Raw genomic sequence first — 23,126 nt, 5'->3', positions numbered from 1 at the left:
CAAAAGAACAAGCCACAACATTTTCAGTCCATTTCTCCTTATAATACATTTACTTTAACAAATGCATTAGCTGCTACTTTAGACTGAGTAAAACCCTGATCAAACTGAACGGAACAACCCAATCAGCCAACAAGTGTCATGCAGTATATTGGACTCTCCGGTCAAACTCACCCAGATGGAGACAAGTGAGGAGGCGTAGAAGGACGTGAGGAGCATGGAGTTACCAAACATCAGGATAAAGCAAACACCGAGTGTGATCTGTAGGAAGCCGGAAAGAGAGGAAGTGTCAGTCATTACAATTCCATGGTGCTTAAACGTCTGTGGACTGATCAGCACAGCCCATCCAACAGCTTAATGTGCATGATCTGTCTGAGTAATTAGAAATAATACTGAACATGTGATCTTGGCAGTGAGCGCTGAGGCTCAGCCAGCTTCTTTAGGTTTCCATATTCAATGCTGACTGCAAGTAACTTCTCTGCCTCCCTGTAAAAGGAGGCTGGTCTGGGATATACTGTATTAAGTGTCAATAATAAGTCTAACAAATGCATTAGACTGCAAACACACAGCCACGAGCAGAATATAATCCCATTCCATGAACTCTTGATACTAAATCCTACAGTGAAGAGCAGAATACTGCATCGCTTTGCATTGCACTCACAATGATTACCAACCAGGGGCACTTACAATCAGCTTCTCCTGTTCTTAGTGAGCTTCTGCAAAAATTATACAGTCTAATAAACACACGGTAGGGAAAGGAAAAATTGCCGACATAATGAAGCTGCTGGCAGATCTGAACATTATGTGTTGCAACCAAGAGAGCAAGAAAGCACTTTGCAAGCGAGCAGATCGAGCAGGAATCTGAACAGTTAGCTACAGTAAATAGCAAATAGTTGAAATATTGAACTAAATGCAACAGATAAACAGTGAAGTAAATGTAATGAATAAACAGGTGCCCAACAACTGTAAAAGACAAAAGAAAGCAGGAGCGCAAATCCAAACTTGACCACACTGAACCGAAGTTAAATACTCTGATGACATTATTGGTTTATTTCGTTAGTAATGTTGAATAAAATCCAAAGAAATTGTGATGGTCACAAAATCACAAGTGGCCAAAATGTAATAACCATTTCAGGTTGCAATTACAAGATATTGTCCTTCGCAGTTAATATACTTATTACTGTACTGATGAATTGTTTAGTCTATTAAAATGTCCAAAAACAATACATGAAAACTTCCCAAAATTGCTTGTTCTTATAAACTATCTAATTGCCATCTTACAATCACAAAAGAAAACTATACCTGAAAATATTAACATTTGAGAGGCTAGAAATAGTAAATATTTGCTGAAAAAACTGACTCAATCTTGAAATCAATTATTACATTAATATAGCGTTGATTGACAAATACGACAAACTACTAACTATTTATTTTGCAAGCAAACAGTCTCTAATTCCAGCTACTCAAATACAAGGAACTGCTGCCTGAACTGCTGGTTTCCAATCATTGTAAATTAAATATTTGTAGCCCTGCAGTTTCCAGGGTGGCTGGTCAACAAGTTGGTTGTTTTCCTGTCATCCAACCGGATTCTCATTGGTCAAACATATCACCAGCGAAGAAGTAAAACAGCTGCATCAACAGCCTTGCAGAACAAATTCATTATTTCTGGCAGCAAAAGGGATCAGACTACCAGTAAACACAGCTGTGTTTTTACAACTTCAAAGCTGCCCAGCCTCATAGAGAATGCTGCAAATACTGGTTGATTTATAATTCATTTACACTAATAAGGCTGGCAGGTAGAGTGCACTCAGTGTACTTTGACTCATTTAGCTCGTCGACAGATAATGTGAAGATTTATTTTTTCCCCGTGACCAGTCCATTTATAGGTAGGATTTCGGCAGACGAATAGAAGTTGAAGAATTTTTTTTTTGTTCATTACAGCCACAAACGTTTGCAGATTTTGTATGAAATTTTGGAAACTGCGATTTTCTTAAACGATCAGCTAATTATAAAAGCAACAGACAATGAAATATTTGTTACCTGCAGCCCAACATGCGTTTATGTTGTGTAACAAATGACACAGTTCAGACTCATGAACAACGCTATAGGTCATAAAGGACACACACGTCTGGTATTGTGTCTGTATTCTTTTCTTGAGCAAAAACAGCCAAAGTCATCATTGCCAGGCTCTCTAAATTATGCAGAGCCATATGCCTCCCACTGACACAAATCTCCACCATCTTACCACAAAGGCCCGTCTCCTTATCTGTGGAGCACACAGGCCCTGGCTAACAGCCTGGCATGCTGAGAGGATTAGGGCGAAAGAATGCGGAGAACACGGACACGTGTCAGAATAACACACACACACAAACATCTTCACACATTCTCACAAAACTGAAGATATACTTGTGTCCTTGGAAGTGTAAAATAAGTTCATTCACCGTCTCTCATGCTAAAAAGGCACTCATGAGGGCGCAGCGTTATCGTTAGTGCAAAGTAAAATCATCCCCAATCCCTGCTGCTGGTGAACTCACAGCTCACGTGAAATTCTCCCAAGCTAGGAGTTAAGCAAGATAAGCGGAAACTGAGGCAGAGCAGGTTACAAGTTAGAGGACGGCAGCTAGGAAAACTTTCCCTTGCGGCAAGCATAACACAGGATGCAGCAAAGCCAATCAAATGTCTGTTTCCCTTTGTGTAGGCAACAGAACAGTATAATGGATGATAGGGAAGGGCATCAACTGTACCATATGAGTCACTAGGATGGACTGCATCTTGGCGGCGGCGAGGTAACCCAGGATGTACGATGCAAACAGAGACGCCACCTAAAAAACAAAACAAAAGCCCTTTACAGTGCCCTCCATAAAATTCCAACAGTAAAACACTTGCAAACAGCCGTTTCATTGTAAAACTTCAGGCACAGACATCCATGAGGGTTTGTATTGGTAGAGAAAGGGGCCAGCTTCTTACATCCAAGTCTAACGAGAACCTTGCTGCACATTTTCAAGTTGTGACCTGAAATTCAAAGTTGTTGCTGCCAGCTATTAAACACTTCTGATATATACTGGATTGTAATAGTTATCACTAGGAGAATTTAACATGTCCTTAAAATTACGATCCATACAGCAGTGCCTATTAATGATTATTGCATAATTACTTGATCATAACTGTTGGAGCTGACTGTGATCATTTTTCATTAAGAATCATTTCCATTCACCTCTGTAAAAACAGTGTAACGAAACTAACAGAAATGTCACGTTCAATCACTATTTCCACATCATTTCCCTCTCTTTGCGCACCCTTCTCTTGCAGTGGTTTAATGGTACAACCTGTTTGTTTAAGAAGCTTATCTTCCAACAATATTTGATCAACTGCATGTTAATGAGCATCTACTAACAGTCCTGGATTTAGTGGCAAAGTAAACACCAAAGCATATTTTGGTTTTGAGCCAAATGACAAAGAGAGCCCAATAACTTGGAGGAGGCAATTTGCCAGATTTACAGCAACAACATGAGATTAAAAGCCACTAATACCACTAATGTAAAACTAATAGAGGCTTAAAATTAACAAACTGATCATTGCATGATTTAACGAAAATCTACGAAAGATGCTCACCGTACTTTCTTCATCTCAACAGAAATCTGTGTTATTGATCATTCATCAGGAGTAAAGGTAGGAGAAACAAGAACATTATGTAAAATGTAGACTTGATATGTAAATAGCTGCATTTATATAGTGTTTGTTCTTTAAGAGCTATTTGCCATTCATTTATTCTCTCATTTACCCCAAGCAGTGGTGCTGGTCTGACTTTGGGAGCTATTTAGGGTTCAGTGTTTTGCCCAAGGACACTTTGAAATGTGAACAGAAAGAGCTGAGCAAGTGTCATTTTAAACTGCAATGTGCTGTATAATTTCGTATTGCCTTTTTATGCCTCAAGTAAAGCACTCTTCTTTTGCTGAAACTCTCAGTATATACTACATATTCAAAGTATTTTTGTAGCGTATGTCCAGAAGTTAAAGCTTTGTATTGAGAGCAGGATGCTGATGCATTGGAAATGCATGGATTAATATGGGGTTTTAATAACTGTATATTCTAGAGCCGGGAGTGTGCCTCTGGAATAATTACAGACTTTTGCTGTGTGTGACCCTGATAAATTGATAAATCCATTTTAAACGCCATTACAGGGACTCCATTCTCTTAGGGGTAAAGATGCTGACCGTGAAGCACATGTATCTTCACTAATGCGGTCTAATTTGTTAATCATTCTATTTGCTGATTCTGACTTTTAAAATGAAGCTCAAGGTTTAAAGACACTTTCTAACTTTTAATTATTCCATTTACTTACATCATCTACCAACATCCTGCTTTAACATTTAGCTTTCATTTACTAATCACAGGATGTCTTCAAACAAGGGAAAACATCGAAACTTAAATGTGAGTTTTTAATACATATTTACATGCAAATTTGATTAATCATGTTGTAAAAGCTTTTCTAGGTTGGCCAATGTATTACCTAACACATTAAAAGTCTGTAATTACTCCGGTGGCCCACTTTTGGCTTAGTTGTGTACAAGTGTGCATTAATGCAAAGATATGAAGTATAAAACAGATTAATGCAGGCTGATTTCAACTGTGTAATTAAAAGAGATTTTTTTAAAAAACCTGATGTCAGGCGCCATCTGGACAGATGAGTAAGTGCTGTGGGTGGATGTGTTTGGCCTTGATTTGCTTTATGCTTGCACTAGATGAGGCAAATGGGTTCAATTAGCAGCTTTTGAATGCAAAAGAGAGAAATTATAGCAGTGAAACAACATATCGTTAAAATCCCTGCACAGGAGTCCTAAGGGGGGCACAACAGCGTGGGCTAAACTGTTGCTGAGCACAGATGCTTGCAGCATTGGCCTGTTTGTTAAGAGTGGTGGTTTAAACTTCTGTTGAACTCTTTTGTCTGACAGCCTACAAGCTTTAACTTACTACATCTAACTTGAATCTGTCCGTCTCAGTCTCAACTATTCCACTTAAAATATTCTTTCTACTTCATATTCTTGTTTCGCTACAGTATATTGAGAGAGCTTAATCCAATGAGAATGTAAATGGTGTATTCTTGTAATTTCTCCTGTCTTCATCCCTTTCCCCTGCATTCTTTCCTGTCTCTATATTTCTTTGCCTTCCTGCCAAATGTCTGTACTCTTTGCACCTTCCCTGCCAGAGTCCTCTGTTCTCCCCAAGTCTCTATTTTCTCCTTATTTTCTCTGCCTCCTCTCCTTTCATCCCACATTCTCTCTTAATGTTTCTCTCGCTCTCCGTTTACCTGAGTGAGCAGCACAAACTGGGCAAACTGCCAAGGCAGCATAAAGCACAAATTGGAGATGCCCAGGGCGACCATGGCTGTCCTGCTCAGGTTCCGGGTCCTGGAGAGGGAAGAGAGACAGGAGAGGAGAAAAAAATAATAAAGTGGTGAGAGAGTGTGGGTGTTGGAGAGATAAGAGAATAAGCACTAAGACGCCTGACAAAACACACACACACTTAATCTCTCTCTGACAGTACTACAGAAACCCACTTATGTACAAAGGCAGGCTCAGAGATACAATACAGGGGTCATTTTCAACATAATGTTAAAGTGATGCCAGAAGAAGTCACAGTTTCCTAACAGTGTTCACACGATACAAGGTGCCGTTCACCAGCTGACGTGCAATGAGAAGATTACGGTGTTTCTGTGTGATTTAGCTCACCAAAGAGCCTGCTTCAATGTGCTATTTAGCTGACAATAGAAGCTACATTTGCTTCGCACCACTAATTAAAACAGACAGGGCAAACTGTGAGAAACTAGTCACAAGGAAGTAAGGTGTTAACAAGAAGAAAACAAGAGCAGATGCTTCTTCATCTTGTTATTCTTCACACAAAAATTGAACACTGAGATACAATTGGGTATGGATAACGATCAAACTAATGAACTGTACAATATTCCATGTGTCAGTCAGAAGTTATTAAAGTGCAGATTTTGTGCTGTGATAATACACCCAGCACTGTATAAGGAACAGCTGTATAGTCATACAAATAAAAGGCAACAGTGCATTAAATTAAATAATGCTAATACAGGTCAGAGGCTTTAGTTAAACTTCATCAGAATATCATTAACATCAGAATAGAGAGAAAATTTGATCTCAGTGACATTTGAGTATTTCTGCTGATCTCCTGGATTTCCACCGCAACAATCTCTACAGCTCACTCAGAATGGTGAAAAACAAAAACAGCCAAGTGAGCAGCAGTTTTGCAGACAGAAGCGCCTTTTTGATGAAAAGCCAGAGACGAGACACACTGGATCTGACAGGGTGGCTGCAGTGGCTCTGATAACCACTCTTTACAACTGTGATGGACAGCAGCTCAGAATGCACAATACATCCAGCACTGTGGCAGATAGGATACAAAAGCAAAATACCACGTCGGTTCCACTCCTATCTGAGAATCGTTGCTGATCATTTGGAACCGTTTGTGAACCTCTATACCATCTTTTCATTGGAGCTGAACAGTCTATGTAAAATATCCAACTGCTCAACATGCAATGTGTTATAAGTGTAAAACACGTGTTGGAGCATTACCATATGAGATACCATCAAAAGCGTGACTGTCACACAAGTAGGACGGAATGAATTTGCAAAATCATTGATGTGACAGTTAAAACCCTGGATCAGACCAGTTGTATAATATACATCCTAAATTGCTGTCTTTGTGAACTGCTAATTGCATTGTTTTAAATTGCAAATTTGGTCTAAAATCAATTAACTGGTCAGCCCTACTTCTAACATCTACTTCCAGCTGGATGTCACAAAGCAAAAGCCCTCACAAATTGGTTTCATTAGCATGAAATCAACTCACTGGACTCACTGGCCTCCCCCGTCACCAGATCTGAATCCAGTACGGATGTGGCAGAACAGGAGATTGGCAGCACAAATATGCAGCTGGCAAAATTGCAGAAATTCTGTCATGCAGTCACATCAACATGAAGAAGAATGTTTCACACATCTTGCGGAGTACATGACATCAAGAACTGAGGCTGCTTTGAGAGCTAAGGGAGACGACGGCATGTATTAGTATGCTGTGTTCATGTGATGGCTGTGCACTTAAAACACTATACAAAACAACCCAAAAATGACAAAAAGTTTAAAAAAAAGACTCACTGAGACCTACAACTGGGAAATCTGCAATACTGAGATTTTGAGAAAGAGACACCGATGGTGACTTTACCGTAGGATGTAAGTGAGAAGAAGCATCTGCAGGACTAGGAAGGGGTAGGCAAAGCTCTCCCTTAGGGGCGGCGTCCACATCACTCGAGTGCTCTGATAACGTATATAAAGCCACACATACACACACACACACAAAGGAATAAAGTAAATGAAACATTTCAGTGGATAGAAAACACATCTCTTAGCAATAATTTTTCAAGGGGAAAAACAGGCACGAGACATACTTTATTCCTTAGCAGCTTATAAATAAATCTAGTAATTTAATCCTATACTGACATACATAAGCACAAAACTTTTGCACATGACTTCAGGCTTTTAATATAAAATATCTGGCACATGTCTAACAGCAGGATTTTAGAGGAACAAAAATTAGTGCAGGTGAAGAGGTTTCCATTTTCTTAATCCATGTTGACCATTTGGGAGAGAGCAGGACATTCTGACTGTATTGGAAGAACCAGTTTAGTGATGGATTTCTGGTAAGCTCAATGGAATGAAACGTAGAAGGTGAACGCTGAAGACTTAGCTGTAGTTAATTATGCCATTTTTGTCAGTTATAGTGAAGTGATTGAACAAAATATACTTTAGGCTGCTATCACAAGCTCACTCTGTACTGTGTACATCAAGACAAAGATGGTTTGTTGTAAAACGTAGAAAACCCTGCAAATTTCAATGAAGCAATAACAGGGTGCTATGAATTTCTGGTGTTTAAAAAAAATAGTATAATAAGAAACTTTATTTATACAGAACCGTTCTTCCCAAAATCCCAAAAGGGTAAACATGACATGGCTTCATGTAGCCCTTCTGATACAACAATGTCAAGTCTTAAGAGTCTTTTTCCTATAAAAACCTTGTGCTCGCCTCTTTTCAAGTTTAGACGGGTAAGGAGCAGATAACTTGGTACATGTTATGTCTAAAAGGATCAGCGATATGATTTTATCAGATGTGGCTGCTATCATTTTGTAGGTAAATAGGAATTTCTGTTGTAATTTTTTTTGTGTGTACTAGCTTTACTGCAATGCTGCACTAAGCAAAATTGTAATTTTTATTTGTTGTGACTGAATGTTATAGTTAAGCTATTACACCACTTCTGATTGGAACTGCGATTGTGTTGTTCATTTTGAGAGTTCTAGTATAATGCACCAATAAATGGAGTTGTGATAAGAACTATTTATGAAAGCGTTTTAGTATATTTACTATTTTGTTATTAAAAACAACAACAATACAGCACTAAGAGGAAGATAAGTAAGTTTACTTTTTATTTTATAAGATAAAAGTAAATTTCTTTTCTTAATGCATTGGAGGGCCATTCAGTTGTCAAGCAAATACATTTGATTGATTTTAATAACACTAGTGTATGTGAAGTTTGCACTGTGAAAACTTCTCAGAAAATTGTACTGGTTTGGGACTCAGTATCAGCAGACACTCAATATTAAATGAAATGATTCAGGGACAAAAAAACTTTGACATACCCCTATTCAAGATAACTGTTGCCTAACTAATCAATTCTCATGGAAAAAAATGGCATCATCATTCCTGGAGGATCCCACGGAGCTCGATGCACAGATAGTGAAGTGGACAGTGGGAGTTTATAGACTGTCTAAACACTTTTATTTGTCCAAACAGCACAGAAAGGAGAGATACAGATTGTTAGTGGAGTGAACTCCAGCCTTCCTTGGTTTGTTTTTTTCCCCTGTGGACTGCAAGCAATTTCATTGTTCTACAGGCCTTTGTATAGCAATATAATCCCAAAATGAAGACCGATAAAGCACTAAAACCTTGTACTTGTTGACCTTTAAAGATTTGCAGTAAGCCTACTTACTGGTTTGAAGAGCACCACCAGGGTTGCAGCTGAAACTGGCATAAGAACAGGCTCCATTAACTGGCCAATTCACACAGGGTTCAATGTTTGCCAGCTTTCCTTTCTTACTCAGGCTGCAGCAGCTGTATGTATCAATACAATTCTTTATATTGGTTTAGGATTATAGTTTGCTCTTCCTGCTCTCTTACACATATCTGTAACTGTACATAGTTTAAAAGTCATTTTTCTTCTGTAACCTGTTGTACTTGTGTACGTGTTTGATTTTGTGAAAAATACTTTGAGAGGAAAAAACAAAAAACAAACAAAAAAAAAACAACAACACAGGACTCAAATTCCCAGTGCAGTACTTGGCTAATAAAGCTGATTTTGATTCTGTGAGAAATATTCAGCTCTAGACTTAATCATGTTGCCAGCAACAGTGCACTGATGTTAACGTTCATAGCTAGATTAGGAAGAAATGGGTAAACTGAACAAGTCGATAAACCAGCTTCCTGTGACTGATAAGCTTGACATCAGTTGTTAGGTTTGGTGGAGCCGGAAAAGGAAAATATATCCTGGGTATGCTGAACTCGTTTTGTAGCACAGGCCTCAGGATTTAGGGTTTTCTCTGTTGACGTTAGTCTGAGTCTCCAGATGTAGGCTGCGGGTAAAAGCCTATCATTGGTCGCTCATTTCAGACAGCGTTGTCCTCCCCCTTCTGCTATCTGCATGTTGCCATTTCAAAATCCAGTTTGCTACAGGAAACAACAACAGTCTCTGTGGTAGCAACCACCACACTAGAAATTTCAAGCGAGACTAACATCAACTTAACAAAACAGATCTGTCACTAGCATCATGGGCTCCACAGATATAAAAAATATTGTTTGACTATCTCCAAAGCAGTTGTTGTACTCAACAAATATGATGTACAGTATAAGTTTAGTCCTATTTCCACATGCTGGAAATATTTAACTAGAAGATGTTGTGATATACTGCTAATAGGTTTTGTGATCCCTAGCTGCTACACATCCTTGAATGTTGTTAACATCGGAATCAGTATCGCCTGGTTGATAAAAATCCTACACCACCATTTAATCACACTACAGGATTCCATGTGTTTGACACCTCAGCATACCCAGACATATTTACTATCTCACCGCTTCCTCCAACAAAAGACAGCATCACGGCTGCTCCCAAAATGCCACAAACACAAACCAGCACAGCGCTTGGGGAAAGAAGTGAGAAACACCTGTCAGTGTGTGACTAAAAGGTCTACGTATTGATCTGGTAAAATAGCAATTGGCTATTTGTTCTGGAGGAAACTGGAGGGAAGGAGACGGGTGGAGGCAGTCAGGTTTGAGTGCCAGCCAAGACCAACTCTAAGCTCCTCTGAGGGCTGAAATGAGAGTCCCTGTTAACCACCCTCTGCTTTTCTAAGTGCTTTTTCATTTGGAGGTTTACAAATTTTAGAAGCTTACACTCAGTGGGATTTGTGTCGCGCTACAAAGTTACAACATTTGAATCTGCTGTTGGAGATAGTAAGGGCAGTGCACTCACCTCACCATGATTGAAGAAAAAACACAGCGTGGTAATAATACCGCCCAGTCGACTGCCACTAGTGAGAAAAAAAATGGAAAGAAATGGGGACATAAGATAAGAAAGGCAGAGGGCAGGAGACAGATTTAAAGAGGCTATCTTCTATCGGATGTTTCATATCCATAACTCTGGCAGTGACATGACACAAATAGTCTACGCCTGACAGCTTACTGGTGGGAAAATCACTCTTTTCTCTTTGATGCCCATCTGAGCATGACGGCGCGGTGCCAGAACGGACTTACCTGAGGTAGGCACCGTAACCACAGAACAGGCTCATCATCAAGCCGTTCAGCAGGAACACACAGGCAACGTAGAAATATGCTGGATCACCCATCCCTGGTGGACACAACACACACACACACACACACACACACCCCAACAGGTTAACAGACAAGTTAACCTTTATCTAACTTAAGGGTTACCAAAAGAGTCGACTGACGCATAAAGAAGCTTAAATCTGGATAATTTCATTAATTTTCATACAGAAATGCTAAATATTTGCAAGCAAATGTGGCACTTTATTGAAAATCTAATATCTTTAGGTTCTAAAGTGTTGGTTGGAAAAAAGCAAGGAACTTGAACACATCGTTCGGGGCTCTGGGAACTTGTGATTGTTCACCATTTTCTCAAATTTTACAGACTAAATAAACGATTAAATAATAACAAAATAATATTTATGACAAACATTGTTTTATCAGGTAGCCTCGTTGAAAGCATAATGTCATTTTCAATGAAAACAAATGAACAGTTTCGTTAATGATAAAATTTATCATTAGCTACAGAGTTATGTAATTTGAACCAGGGATCTTCTGAGAACCAGTACCTTGGTAAAAAGTTGAAGGCAAAATTCAAAAATGAGATTACTTGTTTTTCAATGGTAATAAAAGGTCCTTAGATGTTGTGGCCACTGAAAATACTGGACAATAACAACAAGTAAAATGGAAATAGCTGCCATCTGATGGTTGAAGGGAGCGGTTGTTGTTAGTTCTGTTTGTTTTTTGTTGGGTCTTTTTTTGGTTTCTTTCCTTCTCAGTGTATGCATATCTTAGAAAAAAAGACAGTTGGAAAAAAAAGGAAACAGTTTCTGTAGGTGTAGCAACAACTCCAATGCAAGTTGTGCAACTTTACACACCAAGCGTTGGGTATTTTAGTCGAATGATCAGGGACAAGTTATAAATGACCAAAAGTCAGATTGCAAACGGTGTCAAGGAGTATTTTTAGAAGAAAACACCAGAAACTCATCTAAACAGCTCAAAGACAGATATCAGGATCTGTAGACAGAATTCAAAGTAAGGACGTTTCATTAGAGTAGCAACACAAGTAAATGTAGTCGTTGCTTGAATCTGTTGTAGCAAAGCTTCACACACAGGGTTCACAAAGGCTATTGTTTTCTTGTCTAATCTAACCTAGCAATAGCTCAACTTGTCAGCTGGGTGCTGCTCATAATGTTAGCAGCAACTGTCTTTTTATCACTGAGCCTGTCCAAGTATAACGCTGTGTGTGCTCACATACTGTGACAGTCAGAATTTATGCTGAAACACGTTAATTTCATTGATATTCTTCCTCAGCATCAAATTTTGTAGAGAATCATGGAATTTCAGTGGTATTGCACTGACTTCCAAATTTGTGCAAGGGTTAAGTCCATAACTGAAGCACAATAATTATCATGACTAATTCAGCAGAGAGGAAATGTTAAATGTATGACTATTCTGAAAACACCTGCGCCTTTCTTCAGTTATGTTTAACAGTCTGGAGGTGGCAAGTCTTCTTCTTCAAGCTGTGCTACTTGGATTTTGGGTGCAGTCTGATCTGGGGCGCTTCAGGTTGAATAAGATAGGCCAATGCAAAAATAGCCCAGGAAACAGGTAGTATCTGTGCACAGCTCTGCTCTTCCTCTGAGGACGCAACACACTCTGATCCCCTGCTGATGATGATATTCTGTTGCATGTTTTTATTTCCAGCTGTGCTATCCTGTTTGTGTTTTCAGCTAAAAGACAGGAGAGTCTAAGCTAGGACTGGAGGATGTCTTCTACAACAACAAAAAAAGGAATGCTCACCATTTCTATCTTCAAGAGACAGCCTATTTCAGATTTGAATGACACTAAACTGAACCTTGGTGTGAGCTCATGAGGCACATTTGACAGCTTGTTTACTTCTACCAGCCACTATGTGACCCAATCAAAACAAAGGGCAGAAATATATTACTCTGGAATAACAATATAATAACAACTAATTTTAAAACAGAACATCACGCTTCTATGTTTTTGTTTTCTGAAAGATAATGGATTGATGCAGGTTTTGAAGTTTCTGTGATATCAAATTGGCTTTGCTCCACCTCACATTTCAGTGAACTCACACTCTGATTGCAGCAGTATTTCTAGAACCATTCAATTATTTTCTCTCCGCAGTGTTGCCAGCAAAATTACCAGATACACAGAACAGACTGACAAGGCTGTAATGACTAACAAGGTGCTTGGGAAGTGTGCTGACATCACTAAGAACTGCTTCATCACCATAATGCAACCCTAAATCATGGGGCGAATGGAAAGAGGCTCATATTCCAACAGCAGCTCAGTCTGAAAATGCAATACGGACTCCTCGCTCTCTACTGTGCTTCTCTAAATTGCACAAAAGTAATGTAGTGGCTGACAGTTACAGGAAAAGCAAGGCGGCTTGCATCGGGTTTATGTAAACACTGTGGGAGCAGCCTGTGTACATAGACCCTGGGGTGCCTCCATTCACTAATGAGACTGACAGAAACACAGAGATTGCAGCTCCACAAAGGGAAGCTGACAACAGACTTTGCTTGTTTACTGTCAGCAGATTTACCCTTCTAGGAAATGTTCCTGCGAAACAAATTGAAAAGCTATTTGTGTGTAATAGGTTAAAAGCTTTTTTCCTTCCCTCAGGGCCACTAAAATAATCGTTATGTTCCTTGCGCTACGTTACACCTGTTGTTCAACAAGTTTGTTGTCATATCTTTGCCTGGGATGCCTGACATGATTTTGTGAGTCTTTTTCTTTGATCTCAACTAATTTTTTTTCCTTGTTACTGACCGGATTGCTGAAAATCAACAGATAAGCTGATCAACAGGCTGTTAATCTGGTCAAATGCAACTTAGTTAGAGCTTCTCAAATGGGAGCTTTTGCTGCTTTTATTAAATCTTATGTAACAGTTAAGTCCTATATAAAAGGAAGAGATCGACTTTTTGGAAAATTAGTACAAAGCAGAAAGAGAAATGTTAGGGTTTTTGCTCCTGTACATCCTTTCAGATCTCAGATTTTTTTTAAATTTTTTACTGTGGCTAAGAAGAAATTAGCAACGCAAGACATGCCTTCTCAAGACCAATTCATGCTTTCCACATATATTTGTCTACAAGGGTCTGCAAGAGTAGATGTGACATAAATTTAAAATAATTTAAAGAGGCGCCTATGTGGACATCTGCGTGCAACCCAAAGCTGAGACTGTCTACGCTGCAAGAGTGCTGCCTGCACATGTGCCAAGAAAAGAAATGCTTAAAACAAATGCTTGTCTTCAGGAGAGACTCTACAAGGAGATTCTCTGTTATCCACATCCTTATAATTCATCATTAATAGAGCTACTGGACTATGGCAGTGGTTTGATTTGTACAAACTTTTTATGAGTAATAGCCAAACACAACAGGAAGTTCTAAACTCTCCAGAAAACCTATGCTATGTCAAATCCTAGTGCTCGGTAAAAATGAGGAATAATCACACTGATTCGTAGACAACCCAATCTACAAAGTCATAGCCAGCCTTTTGTAAACATATACAGGAACCCAATGTGTTTTTCTGTGATTGATATGAGGGCAAAGCAACCATTTGCAGAGTAAAGCGATGCATACCTATTGTAGTAGGAACAGAGCCGCTGTCACTTTTAAAAGCTGCATTGATCCCACAGAAACCATGAATTGGCCCTCAGGCCTAGGGAATTTTCAACTGACATATTTCAGTATTTTTTTAGATATTTTAGAAAATAAATAACAGTCTTAAGATAAAAAAAATATTGCACATGTACTTGCAGTTCTGGCAATGTTATTCTCACGTTTTATTGCTTTTAAAGCCGTTCTTCAGGCATTAAAACTCAAAACTCAAGCTTTTTCCTTGAAAATAATCCCTTCTTGTTTCTAAATCACTATGATGTAACTATGCCTCCTTTAAAATGTGCAGATCTAGGAAGCCCTTGCCTCTTTCTCCACACACACCTCCACCGCTCGCTGCAGCATGACGCCAACCAGCTCTCCTATGACTCTGCTAAAGCACGTATAAATCTACTCTACGCGACACGAAGGCAAATTATAATATTGAAGCAGTTCAATCGTACATGTTTAACCCAGGAAGCCCCAACCCACAAAGCTGACACAATTGGCTCGTTCTGTTAGTTGTGTATGAACCCCTGATTGTTTGAGTCAGTTTTTCTGTGATTGTCATCAGTACACTGCAGTTTCACTTCAAAATGCTCAACCATGATGCCGACTGTCTATTTTGCTCGTGATGTGTCTTTCAGTATGCAAAAAAATGCATTTGAACTTGCTAACAAGGTTAAAAAATATGACTGTTCACCAGTGGGGGTCTTAAAGACAAATACAAGGATTATTTTCTCTTTTTATTTAAATTGCAAATCTTTTCAAAGTCGACAAATGCTTGCTCAAAGGAAATCATTGAATTTGTTGGTTTTCTGACCATAATATAACACTGCAAAATCTTGACTTCACTGTGTGAAATGCCCTGAGATAAAACTAGGAATTGAAAGATGTCTCACCAGGCTCTGGGAATCTTACATTTTTTGACTTTTATTAGACATTTAAAAGGACAACTTACATATTCATGAAGAAAAAAACTGAATATATAACTGCAGTTCTAAATGATAGTGAGTCTCATGTTTAATAGATTTTAATCTGAGCATGTTAAACTCATTACTGGCTAAAACACAGATCCTCTAGTACTCTTTAGATGAGTTTTACTTAGAAGTTCAAAAAAACTGTAATCAACAGTGCTGTATCCTCTATTTAAAGCCTTCCACAAAATGTAAACACTTCTCTTAACAGCCAACTTGAAGCTGTTTTTACTGCAGCCGTCCTCGACAAAATCTGTGAAAATTTAGCCTTCTAGTCACTTCAGTGTGGGACTGCATCATATTTAAACTTTTGGAACGTGTCACTACTGATCATTATAACAAAACTACCTCCCTGTGCAAAGCAGTTGAGATTAAACTGATCTGGGTGTGTGTAAATGCGTGCAAATGAAGCTGTTTGTAGTTCAGATTGGGGTTCCATTGAAAGAGTCTATACCTTCACAGCTGTCCACAGGAGTGAGTCCCTCCCCTCTGTTGATGGACCAGCACATCTTTGTTGGAATCCCAAAGTAGCCCATTACACCTGTGTACATTCGGTACCAGCTGGCCAGGACCACCTGAGGATAAGAGACAGTCAGTGTTTGAACATCACATCTGAAAGGGCCTTGCTGTGAGAGACACGGAATTCCTTCTGTAGTCCTTGCTGACTCTGCGATGCAGTTGCTGGGTTACAGTCAGCTTCCTCCACTAAGCTGATCTCTGTGCTATGTACACAAGCAATTACAGAAACTTCTTTTCAGCTGGATCATATTCTGAAGAGGCAGATTTATCTGCCATGTATACTGGTTTCTTATCTGTCTTTTTACAAGCATGCTAGTGCACAACAAAAGACTGCAGACAGGGAAAGCAACAGAGGAGAGGCTGCACGAAATAATTACACGGTGCAATGCATCCAGTTATTCTAAATAATTCCATCCAAGGTCTGACTAAAACTAACACAAAGGATCCTCTACAAGTCTGAATAACTTGGATTCCACCTCTGAGCATTTGCTAAAGTCAGACGACGCGACTTAGGGAAGCAAATTCCTCCAATCTACATGAATTACCTTATTGGGGGGGGTTGTTTTTCCTCACAAAGCTGAAAATCCTCTAAATGAGAAACTGCAACAAATCTGTTATTTATTTTTGTACGAGATAATAGGGCTTTGTTTAGAGTTAATAATTAATTGTAGATTTAGCTGCTGAGAGTATCTGGTATATGTAGTGAGATTTAAACTTCTACTATAACATAATTCAAAGTTTTAGGTGATTCCAGGCTGAGAGAAGCAAATTGAAAGTATGCAGAATAAGATATGCAATGCTACTACACAGAATTAAATTGAAATGCCAAAATCAACATTACCTCTGGATAGAGATTGAATCTCTTCAGTGTGTTGATAACCAGGGGATACTCTGTCAGATTATCGTTCATGACCATGTGGAGGCCATTGAGGAAAGAAGGAGCCTCAATAATGGTCTTGTAGTAGGAATAGTACAGACCCTGGAATCAAAAAGAAGACTAAATTCATCCTGAAAAACTGGGAGAAGTTGGGTGAAGAACAACAAGAGAAAGAAGATAATTATACAGAGACAGAGGCAGCAGATGGACACTAAATATAACTCCTACAACATCCAACTCAGACAGAAGAAGTGGGAATGAGTTACTCAGGCTCAGCAGATGGCAACGGCTCACAGCCCATTTGGTGGCTCGCAGCAGGGGTGAGACAAGAAAAATATCTGCATATGATCGATTCTTCACCTGCAGTGTCATCATTATAACATCAGCAGCTTTTATGTGGTTTTAGTGAGAGTGATCTGAAAACACGCTAATTTCAAAAATACATTTGCTGATTTTGCCCTTGTGCAGCACCATTGCTGTAAAGTGGAAAGTGACTCAACAAAGATAATAAATATACTGATTTGAACTACTTTCAAGAGTGAGTTTAACGCTGTTATCTCTAAATGGGCCGATGATATGAAGTCAGTCACATCAGCCCTCTGCTCATTCGCCTCATTTTCCTTCAGTCAGTTCATGCTCAGTGCAATCTTCGGAGAAACTCTGGCTGCCGCACTAACAGTCCAGAGTTCACCATTGCACAAGTTTGCCTTTGAAACTTGTGTGGATGTCAAATAAAAACACTGAGAAATGGAGCACTGGTTCATCATCATCATGTTTGTACAACAGCACACTGCCAGACTATGCTGTTTGTGATCACTCTGCTCAATATTTACTCTTATCTCACATTTAAAACATAATATCACATTCTTTTTCAAGGCTGAATGTTGGGAAAGTTTGTTCATGGGAAGACTAATGTGACAAGACCTTTACTTTGACAAGGGCTGTAACTTTCCATTATTTTCATCTTTATTAATCTTTTCATTATTTTCATAAATAGATCAAAGAATTGTTTAGTTGATAAAATGTCAGAAAGTATGGCCCCAAAATTGTTTGTTTTGTCTAACTAACCCTCCAACAACATAACAAAACGGACAAACAAACAAAATAGTTGCAGATGGATTTTATGTTGTCCAATCTATAGTACTGTTTAGATTCTTATCCATGATTCTGCAGCCTTAAAGAAACAACACCAGATATGCAGCTACAGCCATAAATGACTGTCTCCAGCCATAAGAAAGACAAGGAGCCCTTGAACAGATGTGATGGCCCCCAAAGAGCCCTGATCTGAACATCTGGGAGGCAGTCTGTGATTACACAAAGAGACAGGAGACACAGAGACAGCACGATTACACAGAAGAAGTCTGGCAAGTTCACCAAAATGCTGAAAACAACCTATTTGCCAAGTCAATACCATGAAAAACTGTGGACAAGTGTACCCAGGAAAAATGGTGCTGTTTTCAATGCAAAGGGCGGCCACACTGAAGAGACCTGATTTAGAATTTCTAGGGGATGATGTAAGGTTTTCTAATTACCTCTTTTTGCATAATGTTATTTTTGAAATTAACCTATTTATGGCAGTATTTTTGGAAACATCCTCACTTTGCTTTTGGTCCCTGAACAGGGCTTTTCCTTTGACAGAAATCAATGCATTTTCAACAAAAATGTCTACTATGCTTAAATAAACACATACAAGCATACAGTTCTTTTGGAATAAATGTACCTTGCAACGTGGTTCATCACCAGCAATAATCAGATGATATGAGTATAAATGACAAGCAGAGGCTGCCTATCCGCCAACACACAATGATACAACAGCTGCTGACTCAGAAAATCATGTTCACTTTATTGTTCTTACACTGATTTTACGGTACATACTAGGTTGATTTCAGAATTTTACATCATTTGTGTTACAACGCAGTTACAGATTGTAACTGTCAAATTCCTAGTATTTGAATCACGGTAGTTGAAACTGAAACTAATAAGATGATTGACAACAGACTGATTGATAGTCATTCATCTGATAAAGACAGCAGTTATTTCTCTGTTCCAGTTTTTCCAAAGTGAGGATTTGTGTCTCCTCTCTGTTATTTTGGACTGTGAAGTGCACCTCTGTGGGTTTTAGACTATTTAGACTGACAAAACCAAACGTCTGACTTCACTTTGGTCGGCGGGCAGTTGTGATGACATTGTGTAAATGTATGATATTTTTATACACAACGATTAATCGTACGATTAGTAAAACAGTCGATTCAAGTTACCGTTATTTCGGAGTTTAAAACAACAGACACTGAGCTGAAGTCCTTTCCAATAGAATAAAAAGATTCATGTAATAAATTTAAGTACTAAAGTTAAGACCCCACATTGTAATTTATTATAGTAAGTAATTTCAAAATTAAGGTTAAATCCACAGAATATAATATTAGGTAAGATTTATCTGAGTAAAATAAAGATTACAGTAAAGAATGTACAGTATTATTTGGTATGTAAATGCCTCTGAGTAATGTTAAGAACCTGAAACATCAAATATTATACAAGTTAAACTAGATTAATTTTAATAACAGGTGAAGAACCTACAATATTACACTGTTTCAACATACCTTACAAACTAAAAGCTAAGGCGCTGATTAAAAATAATGGCTAATATTTCATTAGATTACCCTAAAATAAAAAGAATTGCCGCTCTGCTCAGTATCATTATCTATCTTTAAAAACTCAAATGATTTTCACTTGTATTTCTATTTGTCAAATGCATAAATATACATTCAGCTATTGGCTGCCATGAGGTAAGAGTGTCAGTCTTCAACAATTTTTTTTTTAATGCATTCCTAGTTAAAACAATGAACTACTCACCATTTCTGTTCGAAAAGCCATTTCCTTCTCCAGGTTAGACAGGTGTGAAAAGTGCCTGTCATTCTCAAAGAGCTGGGAGAGATGATACCTAATTACAGGAGGAGAAATACGTGAGCCAAGAGCAAGTAAACACAACAGCAGTGTGTGAGTAATAAACACCGTTACACTGAGAGAGCAGCTTACCAGTGCAGATATCCAGCCAGAGCAGCTGTGGAAAGGAAGAAAAATAACTTTCACTCCTGTTAAAGAACATGCTACTTCTTGACTGAGGCAGGAGGTCATAAACAGCAACGTCGCGACCACCAGTTAAAGCTTAGGTTTGAAGATTTGGACACACAGCAGAGGGTTACTGTTGTGCTTTAAAAAAAATATATCCGAGATTGAACTTTGCCAAAAAACCTGTTAACACGTGTGCAGCTGATGTGTCACAGAGTGAGAACAAAAACGGCTCATTTTAATGAGGTTTTAATGAAAAGCAACAATAGGTGGCCACCGCTGGAGAGCTAGCGTTGAGGTGAGCTAACGTTAGCCAAGTGATCAGTGGCGGAGATAACTTAATTTAGCGGAGCCGCTAATGCTACTGGTGTGCACGTCGCTAGCACCCGTTAGCTTGTGGTTCCGCGAGAAGCTAGCAGGCTAAACCTTGCAACTTACCGAGGAAAAGAGCGGTTCCCAGCTTCAGGGCTGCGGAGGGAGTTAGCCCGAGCTTGTGTCTGATGCCTGAAAGCCCGTTTGGATGCGGGCTGTTGAAAGCTTTGCCCTCCCTGCCTGGTCGCCTAACGTTACTTTTGCCAGGGAGCGAAACAAGCGGGCTCCTGTCGCGGTCAGTCTGGGTCGCCGGACTCTTCCCGGTCTGTTTTCTGTTTTTCGCCACCATGATTTCCAGGAAGAGTCGAGGTCAGGGGAGCGAGGAGTCGGTGGAGAGGGGTGTGCGCTGAGCAGCCCCACAGTCGCTCGTATCTGCTCCTCGGATCTGCCCCTTTACTACCTGAGTGATGCTTTGACTGGTTCCTCGTAGAAGTCTTATGAAGCTGCGCCCCCTGCTGGACATTTGGCGCCACTGCACAGAGCTTCAGACGGTCACTATGGCAACGCCCAGACGAAAACACCTTACAGTCTGACAGAGAGTAAAACAACGGCTGTTTAAAACAGGACACTGCAGTACTGTCATCAGTGTCTTTTCCCCAATAAATGAGGGAGAAACAAACCAGAAAGGCACAGGTTTATTCATAGAAGATCACTGAAGGGGCCTACTGGAGACTGGAAGCACTGTTGTTAATCGATACTGTTTTTTTTTCATTCATTCATTCTTCACACCTCATGCTAGTATGTAACCCATAAAAGGCAACATTTAGTACTTGAAATGGCTGATGTTACCGTAACATCACAGCACTCCAACACTCAAGGGTGGAAGCAAAAGTAGTGGTCCATCACATGATTTCTGAGCAACACCAACACTCCAAAGATGCACAAACCAACTTAAAAGAGATTAAAAATGACCACTGCCACCCCAAATTATCACTGGGATATGCAAAATGACTGAAAACAGATGGAATAACAACACAGAAGAGTCAACTTCACAATGACATGCCCTTTAGCTGTCACCTACAGTTTTGTACAAAGGTTTTGTCTGTTTAGACTCTAATCCATCATTCTGTAGCATGAGAGAAACAATCCCAGCTGCATGCAGCCACAGTCATGAGGAACTATCGTTAGCCCAAAGAAGGACTAGGAGTCCTGTAACAGATGCTATGCCCCCCGCAGAGCCCTGATCTCAATATCTAGAAGACAATCTGTCATTATATGAAGAGACATTGAGACAGTATAAATCCACAAAGGAACTTTGGTAACTTCACTGAAATGCAAAATTACCACAAAGAGACACAAAGTTATCACAGAGATATGCAAAATGACTTAAAATTGATAAAATAACAACAGAAAGATATGAAAATTCAGATATATCTGAAAAGACCACAAAGAGTGATAAAAAATACAACAAAGAGAGACATCAAGAATGCCAAATACAATACAAGGAGATGCAAAACAACTGCAAACACATGTAAAATGATTACGACAAACAGACTCAAAATGACTACAACGAGATGTCAAATGGCTACAAAGAAACACAGGATGACTACAAATACATTTAAATTGACTACATGGAGATGTGAAATGACCACACAGGTATTATGTGACTTCAGCAATATGTAGAACAACTGCAAAGAGACCCAAACCTATTGCAAAGAGATGTGAAATGACCACAACAAGACATAAAATGACTGCAACAATATGTAAAATGACCGCAGTGAGACACAAAACAACCATACAGAAATGCAAATCAAAAGAAATGTAGCTCAAGACATCACTATTGTCAAATAAAGTTATGTTTACTTAAATTATCACAATCTGATACATCATTTACACCATTGTGCAAAAATATTCAGAAAACACAAAGTATATTAATAAAAAAAACATATTTTTAAAAATATGTTAATATTGTTAATTATCTTTTTCATTATTACCATCATAGCTATTATCTAATTTACTTGGAAGTTTTGAAGTTTAAGCTCCTAAACATAATAAATTGTGACCAAAACACAACTTAGACATAGTATTTCATCATTTCAGATCTAGAAAAGTCCAATACCTCTTGAATCACTGGTGAACAAGTAAAGTATATTTTTCTCTTCTTTTTTTGTTTGATTGTAAAGGAAAAGCTCATTTCCCTAACTCAACATAGAATTTAATAAGAAGTTGTCAGGGAACTGATCAAAAACTATTGTGTGGAATTTATTTTTTGTCCCAAACATCATCTTTTACAGTGTAGCTATATAAAGGTATGAAAGATATAACACTAAAACAAAAGCGTGCAACAGCATATAAAGAAGGACTAACTTAAAAGCATAAAATACCGGACAAAGCAAAGCCAGGGGCGATCTACTTACATTTTTGCAAAAAGACAGTTTAAATAAAGACACATTCAAATACTACATGTATGACAGCTTTTGTGTTTTAAATGTAAGCCAGAACAGAAATATAGATTTTAATTAAAAATTTTCAGGCAAATCACAGAACATTTTGGGAAATTAAACTGAAAAAATATCACAGCTAAACTTCAGCAATGGAGAAAAACACTGAGGTCATGAGCCTGAAAGTCACTCTTGAGGACAAGCACAATAAAACCAGTAGATGTCGCTAAAGGACCACAATAAATCTGCACTGTCGAGTTGTGTCAACATTTTGCACTGAATCTCATCTCTCATAGAGGTCTAAGTGGCATCAATATGAATTTCTTTCATTTTTAACAATCATTCATCATCATAATCATCAGAAATGTAGTATTTCAAAAGCCTGCTGAGAAGACTAGAAGACACTTAGATGCAGATGTGCT

The 23,126-nt window shown here is 38.7% G+C and overlaps 1 protein-coding gene across 1 annotated transcript in view; it reads right to left on the bottom strand.

Moving 5' to 3' along the window:
- dpy19l1l (dpy-19-like 1, like (H. sapiens)) overlaps nucleotides 1-20,750 on the bottom strand; it is a 35,561-nt gene extending 14,811 nt beyond the window's left edge. Inside the window, exons 1-11 of the mRNA XM_023276749.3 lie at nucleotides 20,390-20,750; nucleotides 19,919-19,943; nucleotides 19,736-19,823; nucleotides 16,850-16,987; nucleotides 15,944-16,064; nucleotides 10,875-10,968; nucleotides 10,594-10,651; nucleotides 7,240-7,331; nucleotides 5,306-5,405; nucleotides 2,742-2,819; nucleotides 172-258 (exon numbers count right to left, since the gene is read on the bottom strand). Coding sequence (XP_023132517.2) covers nucleotides 172-258; nucleotides 2,742-2,819; nucleotides 5,306-5,405; nucleotides 7,240-7,331; nucleotides 10,594-10,651; nucleotides 10,875-10,968; nucleotides 15,944-16,064; nucleotides 16,850-16,987; nucleotides 19,736-19,823; nucleotides 19,919-19,943; nucleotides 20,390-20,612 — 1,104 coding nt within the window. The 5' untranslated portion in view covers nucleotides 20,613-20,750. The remainder of the gene's footprint in view (nucleotides 1-171; nucleotides 259-2,741; nucleotides 2,820-5,305; nucleotides 5,406-7,239; nucleotides 7,332-10,593; nucleotides 10,652-10,874; nucleotides 10,969-15,943; nucleotides 16,065-16,849; nucleotides 16,988-19,735; nucleotides 19,824-19,918; nucleotides 19,944-20,389) is intronic.
- Nucleotides 20,751-23,126: the final 2,376 nt, after the last annotated feature.

This window comes from Amphiprion ocellaris, chromosome 9, assembly GCF_022539595.1.
Source record: "Amphiprion ocellaris isolate individual 3 ecotype Okinawa chromosome 9, ASM2253959v1, whole genome shotgun sequence".
Taxonomy (NCBI): domain Eukaryota; kingdom Metazoa; phylum Chordata; class Actinopteri; family Pomacentridae; genus Amphiprion; species Amphiprion ocellaris.
The sequence above is the reverse complement of the archived record's forward strand: the minus strand, read 5'-3'. Positions and strand labels throughout refer to the sequence as shown.